General features: G+C 38.0%; 1 protein-coding gene across 1 annotated transcript in view; it reads right to left on the minus strand.

Moving 5' to 3' along the window:
* LOC150086752 (B-cell receptor-associated protein 31-like) overlaps nucleotides 1-24,928 on the minus strand; it is a 112,697-nt gene that overhangs the window by 1,280 nt on the left and 86,489 nt on the right. Inside the window, exon 7 of the mRNA XM_090371561.1 lies at nucleotides 11,967-12,067. Coding sequence (XP_090227687.1) covers nucleotides 11,967-12,067 — 101 coding nt within the window. The remainder of the gene's footprint in view (nucleotides 1-11,966; nucleotides 12,068-24,928) is intronic.

Below are 24,928 nucleotides of genomic sequence, written 5' to 3' on the forward strand. Positions count from 1 at the left end.
TTGCACCCCACATTCCCAACAGATCTACATCCTTCCTAAATTGAGGCTTCCAGACCTGTATACAGTACTCAAGATGCAGCTCAACCATAGCTTTGTACAAAGGGATAATCACCTCTTTATCCCTGCTAGAAAACTTTCTGTATATCAATGACAAAATGCCATGAGCTATCTTGAAACCATGTCTGCATTTTTCAGAGAATTTCATATCTGAGTGCACAATTACCCCCCCCCCCCAGGTCTTTTTCATTTTCCACTACCCTGAGTGTAGTATCACACAGGTGATAAGTTATGGCGAGTATCTCCGTGCGGGCGAAGATTTTATGGTTCCAGCTAACAGAAAAGTTTTTCTTAAATTGACATATGACGTAGCCCAGTGGTCAGGAGTGAGAGTGCATAGCACGCGTTCCTTGAGTGGACCAGGGTTCAAGCCCGTGACTACTAAATATGATAAATATTTGTATTGATGATTTATTGTAAACTCTACTGACTTGGTTGTCGTGCCGGAGTATAAACAGAAAATTTATTTTATATTCATTTATTTTCTAAACGTAGCTTTATATTCTTTGTTATGCTACTTAGTTTATTTTGAATTTAGATAGAGATGTTGTAGTTTATTACTTAGTATCAATAAAATCTTGTGTGGAACCATTCGAAACTTGCCACCATTGTTGTAGTTTATTAGATCGATACGGAATAGCATAACTTATATCTCGAACTTGATAGCGTAAGGTATAACATAAAACTAGATAGCGTAATACATAGCACTGTATTAGGAATCTGTTAGCTTAGTATAATTAATCAATTAAATTTATAAATCTTATTAATTTTTATTGTTAATTAAATTGCATTTAAATGTGAATCATGCCCCAGACTAGAGCAGCAAAGCAACATGCACAAAGTAGCAGAAGTGCTGTGGTTTGGGGGAGAACTGGAGGCGGCAATTCTCCAACACATCACAGCCTAAAAAAAAAAAAAAAAAAAAAAAACCACGTGTGTACCTTGTATGCATAAAAGATGTTTCAATTTTATGTGAAAACATTTATAGCAGCACTAGAATAAAACCGTTTAAATTTTTGAACGGTCTAATTAAAACTTACATACATACTACTTAGGAGGTCGATGTTGATCAAAATCTTGCATTTTATTCTTGCATAATATTACTATCTGCTTTCTAGCATAATATTACTATCTGCTTTCTAGCATAATATTCTGCTTTTATTCTTGCACAATAACATTGTGAAATCTTATTGCAATTTTTATAATTGCGATAAGATTTTGTGATTAAATTTTTGAACGGTTTGATCGAAACTTACTTACTTACGCTACTTAGGTTGATATTGATTAAAATCTTGAGAAGCATATTTTATTAAAGCCTGCAATTTATCCTTGCATAATATTACTACCAACTTTCTTGCATAATATTCTGCTTTTAATCTTGCATAATAATACTACCCACTGCTTACTCTATCGAATCAAAGTTAGTGTCATTTAGGAAGTGACGTCATTTGTGTCATTTAAAATCTAACAGTCACCAAATAGGAAGTGACATCAATCGCTTCATTTCCATATAAAAAATTTTGTTAACATCATTTCCGTTACAATAAAATATCGTTAACAATCAATTGCATCATTTCCATTACAAGAAAATTTCGTTATCAATCGATTTTACTCTAATGTCACCCAGATGTTTTCTCATCAAAATGTGCAAAATGTAAAATGTTTGCAGACCTTTCTGGAACAACAGGACATGATCTAACCATGGAGGATGTCTTTGTGTGTGTGCTAGGTGCAGAGAGTGTGAAGAAATCAGGTGCCAACTCAGCATTCTGATGGGCATCTATGAGAGTTTGAAGAGCCCGGTAGATGCCCTCGAAGGAATTAAAATGGGAGGCCCATCAAGCTCTTAGCTGCCCAACTCAATGCCAGAGTCCACTCTTGTGCACTACACAACAACAGCGGCAATCTTCAGGGGAAAATATGCTGGTCCCACAGGAGCTAGTTATTGTTGGTGACTCAACTGTCAGGGAAACATATTGTACAAAAAGGATAGGTGGAATAGGACCAAGGTATGTCTACCAGGGGCAAAAGTTGATGATGTTGTAGAACAGATATCTTTTAAGGGCACAAAAGGTGATATCGTTGTACACGTTGGCACTAATGACATTAAGTGTAGGAGATATGCGGATTTACTTAACAAGTACAGGTCAATGTTGAAAAAATGTTGTGCATTGAGGTTAAATTTGAAAATCTGCAATCCTGCCCAGACACAATAGGAGGGAGTATATGATGAGAGCCTTGTCAATCAATCCGGCCCTGGAGAGAGTGTGCAAGGCTAATGGGATAGATTTTTCTTGGTGTGGTCTGTGCTTGTTAACAGGAGAGACTGCTTCTACAGGGATGGGATATACTTAAATAGAAAGGGTGCAAGAACATTTGCAAATGCTACCGAGGTGGGTCGGAAAACTGCTGGCTTGGAGGGAATCACAGACAAACAGATTAACAGTAGCTGCAGGCAGAGGCAGAAGTCATTCTTGCACTGCTATTCAAATGAGCAGTAGCCTGGAAAGCAGGTTGCTGGGAGTCATGAAATGAGTAAATACATCGGCTGTGTTAGAGTAACTAAGAGTAAGAACAAGCACATGTATACTTGCATGTACACCAATGATTGGAGTATAGTAAATAAATTTTATGAATTTGAAGTGCTGGCCAAGACATCAAAGGCGGATATTATTGGAATATCAGAGACATGGTATCACACAGATATAAGGAATGCAGAATTGGATTTTGGGGAGTACAATGTGTACAGAAAGGATAAGAAGGGAGGAGGGGTTATGCTGCTAGTTAAGAAACACATAAATCAAAGGAAGTGCATCCAGTTGACAAAGATTGACAGTGCAATGTTGAGTCAGTTTGGTGTGACATAAGCACTGGGAAAGCAAAAATGAGGGTAGATATTTGTTATAGGCCTAATGACTCTGATGAGTACAATGAAAAAACTACACAGAGAAATAGAATGGGCCAGAATGCCTTATAATAGGGGATTTTAACTTCCCAGATATCCAGATATTGACTGGAACTTGTGGGTTAGCATTACTAGAGGCTTATGTTGTAACAAAGCAAGCTTATACATCAGCCAAAAAAAAAAAAAAAAAACCCTTCCCATTTCACCCATTCATATGCTCCAAAAGTTTGTCCACTTCTTCTTTACACTTCTTGATTAGACTGGGGTTCGAGCCCGTGCCCACCAAATACAGAGGGTGCGGAAAGGTCAGGGAATGACCACCGCATATCCCCGGAGCAATATGGCCTTAGTTGCTAATGCTCCTAAAAACCAAATAACAAACAAACAAACAAACTTCTTTAAATTTATTAAGTTATCAACTTCCATAATGACAGATGGAAGTTTGTTCCAGCAATCAACTGCCAGCTAGCTAAAGAAAAAATTTCTGCACATCTATTTGACAACTGTCTTTACTCAATTTCAGTTTATGCCCCCTCAGGTTTGTAATCTGAGCAAGAGGAAGAATCCGATCGGCATTCAGCCTCCTCAATCCATTGAAGGCCTTATACACCCCAATCAGATCACTTTCAGGTGTCTAGCCTCCAGACACTGCAATTTGTAAAACTTAAGCCTCTCTTGGTAAGACCACCCCTTTGTTCCCTTCACCAGTCTTGCTGTACTTCTCTATACTAGTTTTAGCAAATCTACATACTTCCTAAAATCAGGCTTCCAGATCTGTATGCAGTACTCAAGGCGTGGCCTGACCATTGCCTTATACATGGGGATAATCACCTCCTTTTCCCTGTGTGCAAAATTCCTGTATATTATTCACAAGACCCCATGACCTACTCAGAAAACTTCATATCTGACTGCACTGCACAGAAAACTTCATATCTGACTGCACTGCTCAGAACACTTCATATCTGACTGCACTGCTCAGAAAACTTCATATCTGACTGCACAATTACCCCTAGGTCTCTTTCATTCTCCACTAACCTTGAGTGTAACACCACCCAGTTGGTACATTTCTCTGGGGTTACTGCTACCCATATGCAGTACTTTGCATATGGGTTGGTCACTTGCACACTAGGAAGGTTTATGTGGATTTATTGGATGATTGTTTTCTACAGCAGCATGTTCGAGAGGTAACCAGAGGGAGTAATACTCTTGATCTGATTATCAGCAGTGATTATTCGTGCATTAAGAATTTACAGATCAAGGAACCACTAGGTAGCAGTGATCACAGTGTACTGATGTGGCATTTATTTCAAAGATTTAACTACCATCAAGGGTAAAAGGAAGGGTTTTTGTTTTATTCAGTGGTCTCAGAGATTTTTTAAATTCTCTACAGTGGGACCAACTGATGATATTACCAACAGCAAATTCTAAATGGGAAGCATTCAAGGAATTAATCTTGGAAGCTACTAGGCTTTTCATGCCAACTAAGAAATACTGTTCTAGGTTTAGGCCCAAATGGATGTCAGATGAACTGAGACTTGTGGCAGAGAAGAAAAATGCATGGGATGCATATAAATTATCAGGTGTCACAGAAGCATATGGTAGATATAAGCTAGTCTGTAATCAAGTCACAGGGGAGTTTAGACAAGCAAAGGCAGATACGAGAAATCTTTGGCAAAGGATGCAAAGAAAAACAGCAAAGACTTCTTTACTTATATAAACTTTAGAAGGAAGGGGATGAATCAGTTTGGTCTGCTTGATATCGATGGTTTGACTGTAGATGATCCTGATGAGATAGCTGCCAAACTGAATGATTATTTTGCATCTACATTCACACATGAGGAGTTATTCAGGGAAAGGAAGGCCAGAAGTTTATTAAACTCTAATAGGGAGTTAATTGATTTTGTAATGACTTAGAGCAAAGTGGAGAAGAAATTCTTGAAGTGGATGGGATCTATCCAGTTATATTAAAGGAGACCGCAAAGGAAGTAAGCAAACCTTTAGCCATAATTATGAGTATCACTGGACTCAGGGGAGGTCCCACAGACTGGAGATGTGCAAATGTATCTACAATTCACAATGGGGGATCGAAGGGTGACAGGAGTAATTATAAACCTGTTGGTTTAACTTCTATTCCTGGGAAAATAATGGAGTCGCCGGTTAAGGAAGCATTGCAGGATCATCTAGACAATGCTGCAGTAATAATTCAGACAGCATGGGTTTGTTAAGGGGAAGTCTTGTCTGACCAATTTGATTGGATACTATGACATGGTCGCAAAGGAACTGGATACAAAAAATAATTTTGATATGATATACTTGGATTTCAGGAAAGCTTTTGATACTGTTGCACATGGAAGATTACTGTACAAATTGGAGTATCACGGCATTACGGCCAAGTTGTACAATGGATAAAAGGATGGTTGAGTGGGAGAAGACAAAGAGTGATAATCAATGGACACTGCTCTATCAATGGACTAATGTTATTAGTGGTGGTGTCCCTGAGGGTTTGGCTCAAAACAACAATGGGCCCAACACCAAACCCTGAGGGTTTGGTGTTGGGCCATTGTTGTTTTGTGCATTTATCAATGATATTGGTGAAGGTATATCAAGCTTAATGTTGAAGTTTGCAGATGATACAAAGGTTGGCACGGTTGTTAATGACAGTATCCTACTGCAGCAGGATCTAGGAAAGTTGAACAGATGGGCAGAGAAGTGGCAACTGAAGTTTAACATTGACAAATGCAAAGTACTGCATATTGGTAGCAGTAACCCCAGAGAAATGTACCAACAGTGTGGTATTACACTCAGGGTAGTGGAGAATGAGAGACCTGGGGGTAATTGTGCAGTCAGATATGAAGTTTTCTGAACGGTGCAGACAGGCTGCCAGAGTAGGTGATGGGGGTCTTGTCAATGATATACAGAAATTTTGCTAGCTGGTATAAGGAGGTGATTATCCCCTTGTATAAGGCAGTTGTCAGGCTACACCTTGAGTACTGCATACAGGTCTGTAAGCCTCATTTTAGGAAGGATGTAGAGTTGCTAGAACCAGTACAGCAAAGGGCAACAGGACTGGTGAGGGGAACAAAGGGGTACTCTTATGAAGAAAGGCTTAAGTTCTGCAAATTGCAGCATCTGGAGACTAGGCATCTGCAAGGTGATCTGATTGAGGTGTATAAGGCTTTGAATGGATTTAGCAGGCTCAAATGCTGATGATGGGAATCTTCCTCTTGCTCAGATTACAAACGTGAGGGGCATAAACTGAAATTGAGGAAAGACAGTTGTTGAATAGATGTGTGGAAATTTGCCTTTAGCTAGCAGGTCATTGATTGCTGGAACAAACTTCCATCTGCCATTGTGTAAGCTGAAAGCTTAAATAAATTCAAGGAAAAAGTGGACAAACCTTTTGGATGGGTGAAATGGGAAGGTTTTTTTTTTTTTGTTTTTTGTTTTTGGGTGATGCTGTATAAGCCTGCTTTCTTGCATCATATGCCTCTACTAATGCTACTACCCATATACAGTACCTTACATTTGTCAACATTAAACTTCAACTGCCTTTTCTCAGCCCATCAACATAATTTTTCTAGCTCTTGTGTCATCTGCAAACTTAGACATTACATACACTGCTCAACAAAATTAACAGAACAAAATGTTTTCCATGAATATTTTATTGTGAAGTGTCACCAAAGATGAATATTTGATATAACAGGCTTCAAGACATGCAAATTCTGAGTATCCAGTAGGTTCACATCTGGTCAGAATGGGCTTGGCACAGGGTCCTTATTTAGGCTATCAACTTCCACGACAAGGGATGGAAGTCTATTCCACCAACCAACTACCCGCTGGCTAAAGGCAAATTTCCTCACGTCTATCCTACATCTGTCCTTTCTCAATTTGAATTTATGCCCTCTCAGGTGATTATTCTGAGCAAGAGGAAGAATCCCATCAGCATTGGGCATGCTCAAACCATTCAAGGCTTTATACACCTCTATCAGATCACCTCGCCGGTGCCTAGTCTCCAGACACTGTAATTTGCAAAACTTAAGCCTTTCTTCGTAAGAGCACCCCTTTGTTCCATTCACTAATCTTGTTGCTCTTCTCTGTACTGGTTCCAGCATCTCTACATCCTTCTTGAAATGAGGCCTCCAGACCTGTATACAGTATTCTAGGTGTTGTCTGACCATTGCCTTATACAAGGGAATAATCACCTCCTTATCCCTGCTAGAAAAATTCCTATATATCATCGACAATGCACCATGAGCTACTCTTGCACCTGTCTGCACTGCTCAGAAAACTTCATATCTGCCTGCACAACCACCCCCAGGTCCCTTTCATTCTCTACCATTGTCAGTGTAGTACCACAGAGTTGATACGTTGCTCTGGGGTTGCTGTTTCCCATATGTAGTACTTTACATTTGTCAATGTTAAACTTCATTTGCCACCTCTCAGCCCATTTGCTCAACCTTTCCAGATCCTGTTGCAGTAGCATAGTGTCAGTAGTGTCCTTGACAACCCAGCCAACCTTCGTATCGTCTGCAAACTTGGACATTAAGCTTGATATACCATCATCAATATCATTTATAAATACAGAAAACAATAATGGACCCAATACTGAACCTGAGGGACTCCATTAATAACATTAGTCCTTGATGAGCAGTGTCCATTGATTACCACTCTCTGTCTTCTCCCCCTCAACCATCCCTTTATCCATAGCAGCAATTTGCCTCCAATGCCACACTGCTCCAATTTGCGCAGCAGTCTTCCATGTGCAACAGTATCAAAAGCCTTTCTAAGATCCAAGTATATAATATCAAAGTTATTCCCTGTATCCAGTTCTTTTGTGACTGCATCATAGCATCCAATCAAATTGGTCAGGCAAGACTTCCCCTTAACAAAACCATGCTGTGTTTGAGCTACTGAAGTCTTGTCTAGATGTTCCTGCAGTGCTTCTTTAACCAGTGCCTCCATTAATTTTCCAGGAACAGAAGTTAAACTAACAGGTCTATAATTACTTGTGTCGCCCTTTGATCCTCCTTTATGAATTGGGGGGGTCACATTTGCACATCTCCAGTCCATGGGTACTTCCCCTGAGTCCAAGGAAGCTCTCATAATTATGGCTAAGGGTTTGCTTACTTCCTTTGCTGCCTCGTTTAATATAACTGGATAGATCCCATCTACCCCAGGTGCCTTTCTTGTATTTATCTTCAACAATTTCTCCTCCACTTTACTCTCAGTTATTACAAGATTCTCTGGCTTACTGCCAGAGTTGAATACACCTCTGGCATTCCCCTCGCTGAATAACTCCTCATGTGTGAATGTCGATGGAAAATATTCATTCAGTTTGTTAGCTACCTGAGCAGGATCATCAACAGCTGACCCATTGATATCAAGTGGACCAATCTGATTCATCCCCTTCATTCTAGAGTTTACATAAGTAAAGAACTCTTTGCTGTTTTTCTTTGCATCCCTTGCCAAAGATTTCTCGTAATCTGGATTTGCCTGCCTAACCTCCTTTGTAACTTGGTTACAGATCAACTTGTATCTATCATAGGCTTCTGTGTCACGTGTTAATTTGTATGTATCCCATGCATTTTTCTTCTCTGCCATATGTCTCATTAGTTCATCTGACATCCACTTAGGCCTAAACCTTGAACAATATTTCTTAGTTGGTATGTAAAGCCTAGTAGCTTCCAAGATAAGTTCTTTGAATGCTTCCCATTTTGAATTTGCTGTTGGTAACATCATCAGTTGGTCCCACTGGATATCATCATTCTGGATATCATCCTGAGATGGATATCATCATTCTTCTCTTTCTTGGTGATTCCCATCTACTTCTCTCTCTCTCTCTCTCTCTCTCTCTCTCTCTCTCTCTGGGTAACTCAGAATTGTTTTGGCTGGTGCAGCATAAGCCTCAGGCTTCCTTGCACCATATGGCTAATAATAATAATAATAATAATAATAATAATAATAATAAATTGATCTACCACCTTACAGAGCCATACATTATGCATGCTCATTATTCACACCTATAAAAATACAGGTTGTAACCATTCACTTCATTATATAATTTCTATTCATGACTGACAAATTGATTTAAGTCGCACTTTATTAAGGTAAATAAAATATATTAAAATGAATATAAATTAAAAGTGCTAAAACACACAGGTAAATAGTAATAAAATATAAAAGTATAAGATATGGAATAAAATAGTAAAATATAAATAAAATATGATATAAAATAAAATACTAGCTTTCGGGCCGAGGTGTCCCTTCTTCAGCCTGAAGAAGGGACACCTCGCCCCAAAAGCTATTAAGGTCTGTTTTCCAACAGTCTCTTCATTCCCATTTTTTGGCTTGCTCAGTGGGTTAGCCACATCTCCAGTACTCAGAATGGATCATTATAATTTAGATGATTCTTTGAGTTAGCAGGCCATTGGACAACTTGAAGCCGAGCAGTCACAAGTGGAGGTGACACATTGACTTAACGTGTCAAGCAATATTATCTTGGCACTATGGAAGCAGTTTCAGGAGACAAGAATCATTACAAGAACTAGCCAAGGTTGCCCAAGGGCTACGCCAACCAGAACAGACCACTATCTTCCTCTAACAGCAAGTCGGAGCCCTACTATGTCCTGTCAACAACTGTCGATTGAGGTTGTTGTAGGCACAGGTGAAAACGTTTCCAACTGGCCTGTTAAGAAGGCTCAAGTTAAGTGGACTCTACACAAGGAAGCCAGTGGTTTGTATCCCATTAACCCAAACCACTGCAGAGCTCATCAAAATTGGTACCATGAATATGTGACTTGAAGCTGTGACAAATGGAGTAGTTTTGTTCTCTGATGAGTGCCGTTTTAGCCTGAAAAGAGATTCTGGACGTTATTTCATCTGAAGACAATGAGAAATGCGGACACAGAGTAGAGGTGGCGTTAATGTGTGGGAAAGAATAATGATCAATAGCAGCACCCCTCTTCACATTTTTGATAGGGTAATATAACTGCACAGAGAAACTGAGAACACATCCTCAAACCCTATGTGCGACTTTTTAGGGGTGTGGTTTACCCAAATTTTCTTTTCGTACATGACAACACCACTGCATATAGAGTTCAAGTGGTGGTGGAATATCTTGAAACAAGATATCCAACAACTAATGTGGCTAACATGATCACCAGACTTAAATCCAATAGATCATGTGTGAGATGCAGTTGGGCATTGCACTGCATGCCGGCAGCCAACTCCTTTGGCATTTGGTGAGCTAAGATCTGTGCTGATGAAAAAATGGAATCTGTTGCCACAGAATCATATAGACACCCGTATATGACGCATGGTCCACCACTCTCAGGCCTGTTGGAAGGATCATATGCTGTACTGATGTCATGTGACTATATTTTTGAGCATCTTGTATTGCCTTCTGTAATGTGACCTTTTTGGTAATTCTTATACAACCCCTATAAATGTCTCTTATACCTGTCCGAAGTTTCTCTCTGTCTCCTCATTTCATCATTATTCTATGGTACACCACCAAACTAAATTTTGCCATGCTTCATCGCAAGTTGCATGAGTTACTCCATGTTTTCTACGTGTTCTGTTAATTTTGGCAAGCAGTGTACCTTCACCAATATCATTAATAAATATTGAAAAACAACAATAGGCCCAGCACTGAACCCTGTGAGACTCTAATGATAACATTAGTCCACGAAGAGCAGTGCCTATTGTTATCAATATCTTCTTCCACTTAACCATCCCTTTATTTGTGGCAGTAACTTGCTCTTAATTCCAACATTGCTTCAGTTTGTGCAGCAGTCTTTTATGAAAAGACTGCTGCACATGCTTATATCAAAAAGCCTTGCTGAAATCCACGTATATGATATTAAAACTATTCACTGCATAGAGTTCCTTGGTCACAACATTATAGTAACCTATCAGCTTGGTTAGACAAGACTGCCCCTTAATAAATCCATGCTGTGATGGCAGTATAATTCCATTCCTGTCCGGATGGTCCTGCATTACTTCTTTAACCGGTGACTCCATTATTTTCACTGAAACAAGCTAACAGGGCTGTAATTAGTTGTGTCACCTTTTGATCCCCTTTATGAATTGGGGATACATTTGCATATCCAGTCTATAGGAATCTCCCTTGAATCCAAGGATGCTCTCATAATTATGGTCAAGGGTTTGCTTGCCTCCCTTAATATAATTGGATAGATTCCATCCACCCCAGGCTTCTTTTTTATGATCAGATTCAACAATTTCTCTTCCATTTTCCTTTCAGTTATCACAGTCATTTAGCTTCCCCATTAGAGTTTGATAAACTTCTGACATCCCTCCCCTAAAGAATTCCTAATGTGTAGCCTTGAAGTTTCTGTTAAATTATAACACAAAAAAGTAGCAAGACTTCTGTCTCTCTGTCTCTCTCCCCCTTTTATTTTTATTTATTTATTTTATTTTAAATAATCCCCCCTCCTTTCACGCCATTTTTCCTTTAGATATTTTAAATCCTAACTTATTCACGCTAACTTAAATTTAAAATTATCATCCATTTTATTCCAACATCAACGCAGATTATAAAAAGTTGAGTATCATAATAAATGAAATTAAGCTACGCTATTATATTGTATCAGTTATAAATGGTACTTTAAGAGATCTACAATTTTCGAATTGTCCTTTAGATATTTAAAAATCTTTTTTTTTTTTTTTGATTTTGTTCTACATTTTTCCCTTTGAAAATCATGTTGCTGACTTGATTTGATGAATGCTTTGAATAATTTTGAAATTATTATGGAATTTCAAAATAATGCTTTCAGCATTGTGAAACATTTTTTCAATGAAAACTTGACTGTAATCTTCTACAATGATCTGGAAACAGGAACTGCCCTTGGGACCAAATGAAGTAAGACAAGCACAAAAATTACAAACAAAATTATAAACGAGAGAGAGAGAGACGGGGGGGGGGACTTACTTTTTATATAAAATAATTAATAATATCTTTAAAAGAGTAATTTTAAAACCTTACTTGAATTCTGCAATGTTCATTCAGAACACGATCATATTCTTGGTTCACTGCTTCAGCTTTTTCTTTTGTTATCCTCAAGTCTGATTTTGCTGCATGAAGGTCTTCATAATAAGAAAATATTTTATAAATAAAATGATATTTCAAAATCAAAAAATCTTAGAGGTTGTTAATTATATACAATGTATCCAAAAAGCCCCTGGAAACAGTAAAAAAATATTATATAAAATATTAACTATATATAAGAACAGTTTTTTTTTTTTTTATTGCCCACAGTTTGGCAACTTAATTACAATGGATTTACCTGTGATACATTTTGTGGTCCTACACAATTCAAACTCAGGGTGTCAGGATTTTGAATTTACAATTATTAACAGCAGAATTTTTACATTTTTAAATTACATTAGTATTATTAAAACAATGCAAGGAAGCAACACATATACATCATCAACCACAAAAAAAAAAAAAAAAACCACCTGCCCCATTTTACCATTCCTTCTACTAAATTGTCTCCAATTTTTCTTAAAATTTATTCCAACTACCCACTTCCGCAACACTAGCTGGATGTTTATTCCAACAAGCAATTACTCTCTGGGCAAAGGCAAATTCCACACATAGGGGGGAGGGGATCAAAAAGTTTTTCCCATGACCATTCTATGAGTCCCAAGAGGTTGAGATGTGGAACATATCTATATCTATGAAGTCACCATCCAAATGACATCTTTCTCCCACCTTTTGCAGCACTTCCTTATGCCATTTTTGTACGTCTCAATCTGCTACTGGAACCATACGTTTGCAGAAATTCATCATCATCATCAGCCATTTTAAATCCACTGCAGGATGAAGGCCTCTCCAGCAACATTACAGTTCCTTCTGTTTTGTGCAATGGCCATCCATTTACTACCCACAACTCATGAATTTCATCTGTCCATCGTCATTGTCTTCCAGATTTTCTTCTAGCTCCTCTTGGGTACCATTCTGTTATTTTCTTAGTCCATCTGTCATCATGTCTCCGAGCTATGTGTCCTGCCCAAGACCATTTTAGTTCTTTAGTTTTGATAAAGATGTCTTTTACTTTTTTTTTTTTTTTTATGAAAACCCCAAACACGAGAGGTAGTAGAACCTATAGTACTTGGTATCGTGGCTGCTTTTGTAGCCAGGTGGGCAGGAGCAGCAGTGCATAGCACATGCTTCTTGATTAGACCGGGGTTCGAGCCCGTGACCACCAAATACGGAAAATGTGCAAAGGTCAGGGAATGACCACCGCATATCCCCGGAGCAATATGGCCTTAGTTGCTAATGCTCCTAAAAACCAAATAAACAAACAACTTGGTACCGTGCTTGAGTTGGAGGTCGAGAAGATGAAAGAAGATATTTGTTGACATTAGATTTGAACTTCGAACTTCTGTAGACTGTAATTTTCAGGAAATACGTACGAAGAAAGGTTCTTCAAGAAAACAGCAGTTGAATGAATAAACGAGGAAGATGAAAAGTTGGACAGTAAATGGATGTTCGCTGGTGGCGGCACATGTTCAGGCTGTTTTGAAAGAGAGAGCGGGAACTATAGAAGGCAATTCAGAAGAACAGTGCCCATGGAACAGTACGTCTATGAGACAGTGAGTGGAGAGACTCTGTTAGAGAGGAGTCATTAAATAACCTAACTGCCCTCTTCTGAATGGAATCCAGACGCCTGAGAGGTTTTGGGGGCACTGCCCCAGACGTGGGAACAATATTTCATGATAGGGTGGATTTGCGATTTGTACTGAGTGAATAGCTGTTTGAAAGAAAAGTAATGCCGAGAAAAAAAGAGAAAACCAAGTTTTTTTAGATGCAGAGGAAGCAATATTTGTAATGTGCTTGTGCCAAGAGAGATTAGAAGTCAGGGTAATCCGCAAAAGAGAAATATAAACTTTCCTAGAAATCGGAGTGTCACCAAAGGTAAGCATAGGAGCAAAAGAATCCTTTTTTGCGAGATATAAGACAAAACTGAGCTTTAGGATTGAAATCAACTAAGTTGTCTTTGTCCCACTGGAGAATTACCTGGAGATTGGCATTTAAGGAATTGGTAGCAGATATTCGAGAAGTTGAAGCTGATTAAGCAAGGCAAGGGCAACTTGAGTTTGCTGCCTAATCCATGTGTTTCTCTTCTCATCTAACAGTCTGATTCCCAATATAATTCATTCCATTCTTCGCTGTGTAGTTCTCAGCTTCTCTTCTATTCTTTTGGTGAGTGCCCAAGTTTCACTTCCATAAGTCATGGTGAGGAGTATGCACTGGTTCATTATTTTATGTTTCAGACAAATTGGGATACACAGTATGTGACTATATTTACTGAATGCTATCCATCAAAAATTTATTATTCTCTTGACTTCCAGCCATTTATCATTATTACAGCTAATGGCTTGTTCCAGATAAGTATATGACTCAACCTTTTCAATTACTGCTCCTTCAATCATTATATCCCTTTCTATGGCATACTTGTTCATCATTACTTTTGTTTTAGCCATATTCATCTTTAGTCCAAAATCCTTACTAACTCTACATAACTGATTAATATTTTCCTCTAATTCTTTGGAATCATTGCTTATGATCATAATGTCATCTGCAAATCGTAAATGGTTTAGGTACTCTCCATTCACATTGGCTCCTTTCTGCGACCAGTCTAATCTTCTGAAAGCTTCCTCAAGGGCAGCAGTAAACAACTTCGGAGATATTGTCTCCCCTTGTTGAACTCCTTTCTCAATTTTAAATTTGCTACTGTCTTTGTCTAGTCTAACAAAGGAGGTAACGTTCTCATATATTTTCTTCAAAATCATAATATATGGGGTATCTATGTCTTGTCTTTCCAGTGCCCGAAACATTGTCTTATGCTGTATGGAGTCAAATGCCTTTTCACAATCCACAAATGCCAGGCATAACGGTGTTTTATATTCATTTGCTTTCTCCATTAGCTGTGATATTACATGGAGGTGATCCATAGTTGAAAATCCTGTCCTAAAGCCAGCTTGCTCTTTTGGTTAATTCTCATCAAGTATTTTTTCTAATCTCTTAGTAATGACCCTTGTGAACAACTTGTAGATGTGAGATAACTGCAGTAATAATTGCATGTGACAGTGCAGAAATTACCTCTGCGTTTCCAAAAAAATGCTTTTCATGCAAAAATGATTTCAGCTGCAGGAAGAGGAAGAAGGCAGAAGGTGTCAAGTCAGGGAAATAAGGCAGGTGTGACAAGATATGAAGTCCTAACTTCTGGGCAAGATCAGTGGACAGCAGTGTGGGCTGGTGCATTATTGTGAAGCAACAGTGTGCCTTTGCTGAGTATTCCATGTCGCTTTTCCTTAATTGCCACATGTAATTGCTTCAGTAAGTTGCTGTAGTAATGTGCACTGATGGAAGTACCCATCTCCAGATAATTTGAGAATAATGCCCATCTTATCCCAGAAAACTGTGATGAGAACTTAATAACACAAAGGCAATAAAGGCCAAAATGTGTCTTTTAATAATTTATTGCATGCTTGCCTTTAGCATATCAAGGAAGTTAAAAGCAGACAGAGCTGTATTTGCCAAAGGAAGAGGAAAAGTTCATCTAAATCTGATCCATGGACCTGGGACTGCCATATAATTACATTTGTCAAGATAACCTTACGTTATTTCTTTTACTATTAACTCCCATTATTTTCCCTGACATAGAAGTCAAACTTATCGGTCTGTAATTACTCATCCTGCCCAATATTTATTCCTAACCAAATTACAATTTAAGATGCAGTGCTGTAATTTTTTTTTTTTTTTTTTTTTTATGGAAACCCCAAACACAAAAGGTATCAAAACCTATAGTACTTAGTACCGTGCATGGGTTGAAGGAGAAGTATGGGGGAAGGGGATGCCGGAAACTTTGCTCTAGAGACTAAACATGGGTTTCACCACTTCAAGCCTCCAATAAGCAAAGTGGTGGTATTTCACCGGTTGATGAAAGTAATTGCCAGAAGTGACCATTTCAGTTATGAATTTTTTCTACTTTATGATAAATGCTTTTAAAAACACAAATTGTATTTTAATAGAATGTATAGTATTTACATTATAAGTATATAAAATTGCTGGTTTAAAATATGAGGTCTGTTCGAAAAGCATCCAGATTACACTCATTGTTCAAGGTTGAGACAACAGCATGTACTGTAACAAAGTGTAACATAATTAGACACATCTCATTGTTAAATCCACACAGTAAGCTGTTCACTCACTCACAGCAGTCTGGACAGCCATCATAGCCAAGTGGTCAGGCACAAGAGTACACCAGTACACACATTTTGAGTAAGTGTGGTTCAAACTTACATGACTGCTAAATATGGTGTTGTATTCTCTCCCTCTCTCTTCTGAATTCATCTCAGCATGTTGTCATCCAGAGTATAAATAGCAGTGTATTGTCAGATGATTAAAAAAAAAAAAGCATTTTCATATCATCATATTTAAAAAATCAGAAGCACTGAATGTGCTTGTGCATTAAGTTTTACTTAAAAATTAACTTCTTTATCTCTACACAGTGACACTAACATGGAGTTGAGGGAGACCCCCGATGCCACATTACTCTTAAGTACACAAGTATGCTTTTACTTGCACCTTTATAAGCTATCATCATGGTTGAGAGGCCATATAGCACTTTAAGCTAAGATAATATCCTTTCTTTAAATTAAACCTATTCCATTGCCTTAAATTGGAAATTATAGACCAATTAGCTTGTTATCCCACATCTACAAGTTGTTCACAAGGGTCATTACTAACAGATTGGAAAGAATACTTGATGAGAATCAACCGAAAGAGCAAGATGGCTTTAGGACAGGATTCTCAACTATGGATCACCTTCATGTAATATCACAGCTAATGGAGAAAGCAAATGAATATAAAACACCATTATTCCTGGCATTTGTGGATTATGAAAAGGCATTTGACTCCATACAGCATAAGACAATGTTTCAGGCACTGGAAATATAAGGCATAGATACCCCATATATTATGATTTTGAAGAAAATATGTGAGAACACTACCTCCTTTATTAGACTAGACAAAGACAGTAGGAAATTTAAAATCAAGAAAGGAGTTCGACAAGGAGACACAATATCTACAAAGCTGTTTACTGCTGCCCTTGAGAAAGCTTTCAGAAGATTAGACTGGTTGCAGAAAGGAGTCAATGTGAATAGAGAGTACCTAAACCATTTATGATTTGCAGATGACATTGAGGTCATAAGCCATGATCCCAAAGAATTAGAGGAAAATCTTAATCAGTTATGCACAGTTAGTAAGGATTTTGGACTAAAGATGAATATGGCTAAAACAAAAGTAATGATGAACAAGTATTCCACAGAAAGGGACATAATGATTGAAGGAGCAGTAATTGAAAATGTGGAGTCATATACTTATCTGGGACAAGTCATCAGCTGTAATAATGATAAATGGCTGGAAGTCAAGAGAAGAATAAATTTTGGATGGATAGCATTCAGGAAATATAGTCACATACTAAGGAGTAATATCCCGATTTGTTGTTGTTGTTTGTCATTTGGTTTTTAGGAGCATTAGCAACTAAGGCCATATTGCTCCGGGGATATGCGGTGATCATTCCCTGACCTTTCAGGCGCCTCCGTAGCCAGGTGGGAAGGAGCAGCAGTGCTTAGCACACGCTTCTTGATTAGACCAGGGTTCGAGCCTGTCACCACCAAATACGGAGGATGCGGAAAGGTTAGGGAATGACCACCGCATATCCCGGAGCAATATGGCCTTTGTTGCTAATGCTCCTAAAAACCAAATAACAAACAAACTAACAAACCCTGACCTTTCCGCATCCTCCGTATTTGGTGGTCACGGGCTCAAACCCCAGTCTAATCAAGAAGAATGTGCTACGCACTGCTGCTCCTGCTCACCTGGCTACAGATGCACCATCCCAATTTGTCTGAAATGTAAAATAATGAACCAATGTATACTACCCACCATTACTTATGGAAGTGAAACTTGGGCACTCACCAAAAGAATGGAAGAGAAGCTGAGAACTACACAGCAAAGAATGGAACGAATTATATTGGGAATAAGACTGTTAGATAAGAAGAGAAACACATGGATTAGGCAGCAAACTCAAGTAAAGGACATTCTTATCAAAACTAAAGAACTAAAATGGTCTTGGGCAGGACACATAGCTCGAAGCATGATGATGACAGATGGACTAAGAAGATAACAGAATGGTAACCAAGAGGAGCTAGAAGAAAACCTGGAAGACAACGGCAGAGATGGATAGATGAAATTCATGAGTTTGTGGGTAGTAAATGGATGGCCATTGCACAAAACAGAAGGAACTGGAAAGTTGCTGGAGAGGCCTTCATCCTGCAGTGGATTGAAAATGGCTGATGATGATTGCCTTTAACACCATTACCTCTCCTTATCATCCAACACTTAGAACTCTGTGATCCTCCCTGCTAGTGATTCCTGTGCTGCCTATGATATCATCTGATATGTGGGTAATGATGAGATATATAACATTCTTGCCCCTATTACTTTCTCAACAAAGTTTTCAAAGTGCAATAAAAGTTTGATAAAAGGACTTTTGTTGCACTTGGACTGGTTTGATAAGAAGCATGACCCCCACCATCCCTTCTACTTTCTCTATCCTTCCTAAAGATATATGTATCACAATGAAATTAATCATCTGCTATTTCTGAGAGACACCATATTTCTGTTAGCTCCATTATGTCAGGATTAGTTGTCCCAACCAGGAGTTTGAATTCACTCACTGATGACATTCCTGATGTTACTAAATATACACATTAAATATACAAGTTGAGATTAAGTGCTCTCATATAATCTACTACCCTGGCACAGACCTTGAAGTAATTTAAGCTTGTTTCCCTAGTATCAGCTTTCCATTCATTTGAAACATCCTCACGTTTCAAACTTCTTCCAATATCAGTTGAGCACCCACCTCAGAGATTCCAAACAATGTAGTACACCAACTGTACAACTAATACTTTATTAAAATAGAAATAATATTATAATATAAGACTAGATCAACTTAAAAATGATAAAATAAAATACACTGATTGTACAATAAAAGTAGTAAAATAATAAATAAAATATAAAGAACAGCAATTACACTATATGGAATAAAAGTAATAAACACAATTGTAGCTTTCAGAGGCATGCCTCCTTTACAAACAGTAAGACTTAACTTGTCAGAGCACATCGTTAAATAACTGCAGAATCATGGCGCACAGCATGTGTTATTGTAAGAGCATGGGTAGTATCCTCCATATGTTCAAGGAAACGGCTCGGGAGCGTGTCAGGTGGAACAGTTTATCCAGTCCAAGAATTATGGTTTCAAAGAGGGGATGAATATGGATTCCCCTGTCTCTATTGATGGTATCATCAGAAGAGCAAATCCACAAACTCTCGAGCCATTTGCATTCCGATAAATCCTATACAGGACCAACTGATGATGTTCCCAACAGCAAATTCTAAATGGGAAGCATTCAAGGAAGTAATTTTGGAAGCTACTAGGCTTTTCACACCAATTAAGAAATACTGTTCAAGGTTTAGGCTTAAATGGATGTCAGATGAACTCATGAGACTCATAGCAGAGAAGAAAAATGCATGGAATGCATATAAATTATCACACAACACAGAAACCTATGGTAGATATGAGCTAGTCTGTAACCAAGTCAAAAGGAGGTTAGAAAAGCAAAGGCAGATTAAGAGAAACCTTTGGCAAAGGATGCTAAGAAAAACAGTAAGAACTTATATAAACTCTAGAAGGAAGGGAATGAATCACATTGGTCCACTTGATATCGATGGTTCAACTATTGATGATCCTGCTTAGATAGCTGACAATCTCAACAAGTATTTTGCATAAACATTCACACATGAGGAGTTATTAAGAGAGGAGAATGCAAGAAGTTTATCAAACTGTAACAGGGAACTAAAGGATTTTGAATAACTAAGAGCAAAGTGAAGGAGAAATTGTTGAAGTTAAACATAAGAAAGGCACCAGGGGTGGATAGAATCTATCGAGTTATATTGAATGAGGTGGTAGGGGAAGTAAGCAAACCCTTAGCCACAATTCTGAGAGCATCCTTGGACTCACGGGAAGTCACAACGGACTGGAGATGTGCAAATGTATCCCCACTTCACAAAGGAGGATCTAAGGGTGACACAAGTAATTACAGACCTGTTAGTTTAACTTCTGTTCTGAGGAAAATTATGGAGTCACTGGTTAAAGATGCATTGCATGATCATCTAGATAAGTCTGCAGTAATAATTCAGACATAGCATGGGTTTGTTAAGGGAAAGCTTTGTCTGACAAATATGATTGGATACTATGATGTGGTTGCAAAGGAACTGGATGCAAAAATTAATTTTGATATCATATACTTGGATTTCAGGAAAGCTTTTGACACTGTTACAATGGAAGACTACTGCCCAAATTGGAGCAGTATGGTAATAAGGACAAGTTGCTACAATGGATAAAAGGGTGGTTGAGTGGGAGAAGACAGAGTGCTAATCAATGGATGCTGCTCTTTGTGGACTCATGTTATTAGTGGAGTCTCCCAGGGTTCGGTGTTCGGTCCACTGCTGTTTTGTATATTTATCAATGATATTGATGAAGGTATATCAGGCTTAATTTCAAAGTTTGCAGATGATACAAAGTTTGGCAGGGTTCTTAATGACAGCAGTGTGCTACTGCAACTGGATCTAGAAAAGTTGGGCAGATGGGCTGAGAAGTGGCAACTGAAGTTTAACATTGACAAATGCAAAGTAATGCATATGAGTAGAAGTAACCCCAGAGAAACGTACCAAATTTGTGGTACTACACTTAGGGTGGCAGAAAATGAAAACGACCTGGGAGTAACTGTGCAGTTAGATATGAAATTTTCAGAATAGTACAGACAAGCTGCCAGAGTAGGTCATCAGGTGTTGTCAATGATATATAAGAATTTTGCTAGTAGGAAAAAGGAGGTAATTATCCCTCTGTATAGGGCAATGGTCAGGTCACACCTTGAGTACTGTGTACAGGTCTGGAGGCATTATTTTAGGAGGGATGTAGAGTTGCTTGAGCAAGTACAGAGAAGGGTAACAAGATTGGTGAGAAGAATGAAGGAGTGGTCTTACCAAGAGAGGCTTAAGTTCCGCAAATTGCAGTGTCTGGAGACTAGGCACCTGCAAGGTGATCTGACTGAGGTGTGTAAGGCCTTGAATGGGCTGAGCAGGCTCAATTATTATTATTATTTGTAGTAACAGTAGTAGTAGTAATGGAAGCATGTGATGCAAGAAAGCAAGTGTATGAGCTTATGTAGCATTAGCCAAAAAAAAAAAAAAAAAAAAAAACCAATTTCACACATCCATTCCTTCTAAAAGTTTGTTCAGTATCTCCTTGAATTTATTTAAGCTATTAACTTCCACAATGACAGATGGAAGTTTGTTCCAGCAACTAACCACCCACTGGCTAAAGGCAAAATTTCTGCACATCTATTCTACAACAGTCTTTCTTCAATTTGAATTTATGCTCCTTCAGGTTAATAATTCTTATGGGATTCTTCCTCTTGCTCAGATTACTCAGAAATAAATTCAAGAAGGTACTGGACAAACATTTAGAGGGAATGGATGTGTGAAAATGGTTTTTTTTTTTAGCTGATGCTACATAAGCTTGCTTCCTTGAATCACATGCCTCTATGATTACTATTACTATATCTGTGTGAATGATCGATTATGATGGCATCGTCAGGTGAATGTTTAATTTGATGCGGTCTTATATTATAATATTATTTCTATTTTAATAAAGTTTCAGTTATATGGCTGGTGTATTACATTGCAGTTATTATGAATCAGAATTTTCCCAACCTCAGGGGCCTATTTCAAGAACTCCCAAACTAGCAGTTTCTGTGAATATTTAAAGTATCCTTAATGACACTGGCAAAAACGTTTGCATTACCTTTGTTCAAGCATAAGCTATGCTGAAAAAATTTTCAACCAAAAGCCTTTCAGGGTCAAAGTCTCAATTTAATCCACAAGGCTTTCAAAACATACATTCCCTTCTGTCATGACTGGGCAGAATTATAGACACGCACGCTCATGCACACACATATACACATTGTGACTTAAATCAGCATTTTTTCTTCAAGGTCTGATATTTATTCAACAAATCATCAGTTCATATGTGTGCTTAATATCATAGTCATCCCAGGAACAATAGTTAAAGGCAAAGGAATGGGTTATAATTTCAGAAAAGAAATTACAATGCCTTAAGGTGCTACATGGCCTCTATTAACTGGGTAGATATCGCACAGAGAGCAAACAATTGAATTATGGAATGCCTTTAGAACCTTAATCTCAGAAGCCTTGAATGCGTATATACCATTAAAAATATACTCCCCCAGGAGGATTCCGAGTTGGATGAATAATTAAAGTTACCAGTTTACTTGAGCAGAAAAAGACAGCAGGGAAAAGTTATAGAGCAAAAAAAGTACCGAAGTCTATAACAACTACAAAGTGATGTGTAATAATGCCACAGAAAAGGTTAGGCTGGCAAAGGCAGATTATGAAAAATCGCTGGCAAAAAGAGCATAGAGTGGGGATAATGAATTCTTCACATATATAAATGCAAAGAAGGGAAGGACAAACCAGAAAAATTAGAGGTGTTTAAGGCCAAACCAGACAAACAACGTCCATCACTTATGTAATGGACGTGGGACAGTATTAGATATCCCAGCTGATGTTGCAGATGAACTCAACAGTTATTTTGCATCAATATTTACAGAAGAAAAACCGTTTATGTCAAAGAGAAATTATGGGAGTGAAGTTGAAAAATATGTAATTAATGACAATGAAATTTCACGAGTATTTAATGAAAAAACTTTTGAGCCTACAGGACAGTAAGGTTCCTGGGGTTGATGGCATATACTCTATAATCTTAAGGGAGATAGCAAGTGAGTGAATTGAACCATTGAGGCTAATTATGAGAGCAACACTGGACTCAGGAGTGATTCTGTTGGATTGGAAAAGTGCCAATACATAAGAGCAGTTCTAAGAGTGAAGTGGGAAATTACCAACCAGTCAGTCTAACGTCAGTAGTAGGGAAAATCGTGGAGGCAATGATCAAGGGTGGATTCAGAATCATTTAGATAGAAATGGAATTCTGAAAGAATCTCAGCATGGTTTTGTAAAGGAAAAATCATGTTTAAAAAATCTGGTTAGTTATTTTGACAGGGTCACTCATAAGCTGGATTTAGGGAATAATTTTGACATTGTTTAGCATTAGCATTAGTAGAGGCATATGATGCAAGAAAGCAAGCTTATGCAGCAAGTTTATTTGGATTTCAGCAAAGCATTTCACTCAGTTCCACACGAGCGGTTACTTTATAAGCTGGAACAAGTTGGAATCACAGGGAAAATCCTTAGATGGATAGCAGGATGGCTTTAGGGCAGGAGGGTTGTGATAAATAGTAATTCATCAGACCAAGTTGGTGTAAAAAGTGGGGTTCCCCAAGGATCACTGTTGTTTTTGATTTTCATAAATGACATTGATGAAGGGATAGAGGGCATGATGTCTAAATTTGAAGATGGTGTAAAGATTGGTAGAGTAGTTAATGATCACAGCCAAGCAGAGCTTCTTCAGAGTGACCTAGATAGACTTCAGGGATGGTCAGAAAAATGTCAGCTATGCTTTAATCCAGCAAAGTGTAAGATATTACACCTGGGGAACAGAATCCCCAAAATAACTTATACACTTGGTGGAGTTGAACTAAAGCCAGTAGTGGAGGAAAGGGACTTGGGTGTTACGACACAGTCAGACATGAAGTTCTTTGAGCATTATAAACAGGTTGCAAGGAAGGCCCATGATGCCCTATTGATGATTTATTGAACATTTGTTAGTACAGATAAGAATGTCATAATCCCATTATATAAGGCTGTTGTTAGACCACACTTGGAATACTGTGTTCAAGTATGCAGACTGCATCTAAAGAAAGATATTGAGCTTCTTGAAAGGGTCCAAAGATGGGTAACTTGCCTGGCAAAATCGGCAAAAGGGCATCCATATGGGGAAAAACTTTGAATATGTGGATTGCAGAGCTTGGAAACTAGGCACCTTAGGGGAGACTTGACTGAGATGTTTAAGACTCTGAGAAGCATAAGTAAAATGAATGAGGACAAAATTTTCTGGGTTATAAATGATTCTAGAACAAGGGGCCATAAATTCAAATTATGGGGGGGGGATGTTTAGACTGGATTGCAGCAAGTTTTATTTTAGCCAGCGAATTATAAATTACTGGAATAAGTTAACTAGATGGGTGATAGAGGCTGACAGTTGGGGAAATTCAAAGGTCAGCTAGATAGTTACCTACGGGAGGAGGGAAACGCATAGATTGTCTATTTCCTTTTCTTTTATTAGTTATTTATTATTTTTTAATTTTCTTCTTATTATTATTTTATTTTTTATTTTATTTTTTGTTTTTTTGGCTGGTGCAGCATAAGCCATAGGCTTCCTTGCACCATTTGGCCACTGCTAATATTAACTAATACTATTCTGTTAAATTCAGTTATCCGAAAGTACAAAATAAATTTGGTTTGTTATTTTAAATATGTGCATTCACTTCTCTAAATATTAATATAAGCTATTAGGTTTGTACACATTCATCAAGTTTTGCTAGACACATATACCTATGTATGTATAAGCAACCCCCATATAATAATGGTACTTCTACAACATGGTTTCGCTCTAACACGATTGATAAATTGCAGAAATTCTAGCACGACACGGTTTTGCTCTAACACAGTTAAGAGAACTGCAGCAAACCTAGCATAATATGGTAGCTATTATGTTGGATGTAATATGTCTATTATGTTGGATGTAATTTTTCAACATTTCCATTCTTTTTTGTGAATCCCCACTGTTGACTCACTAGTCGTGCAAAGAAAATTATTGGGAAATCCCCGTG

The sequence above is a fragment of the Mastigoproctus giganteus genome, chromosome 4, assembly GCF_048544385.1.
Source record: "Mastigoproctus giganteus isolate SK-2022 chromosome 4, ASM4854438v1, whole genome shotgun sequence".
Taxonomy (NCBI): domain Eukaryota; kingdom Metazoa; phylum Arthropoda; class Arachnida; order Uropygi; family Thelyphonidae; genus Mastigoproctus; species Mastigoproctus giganteus.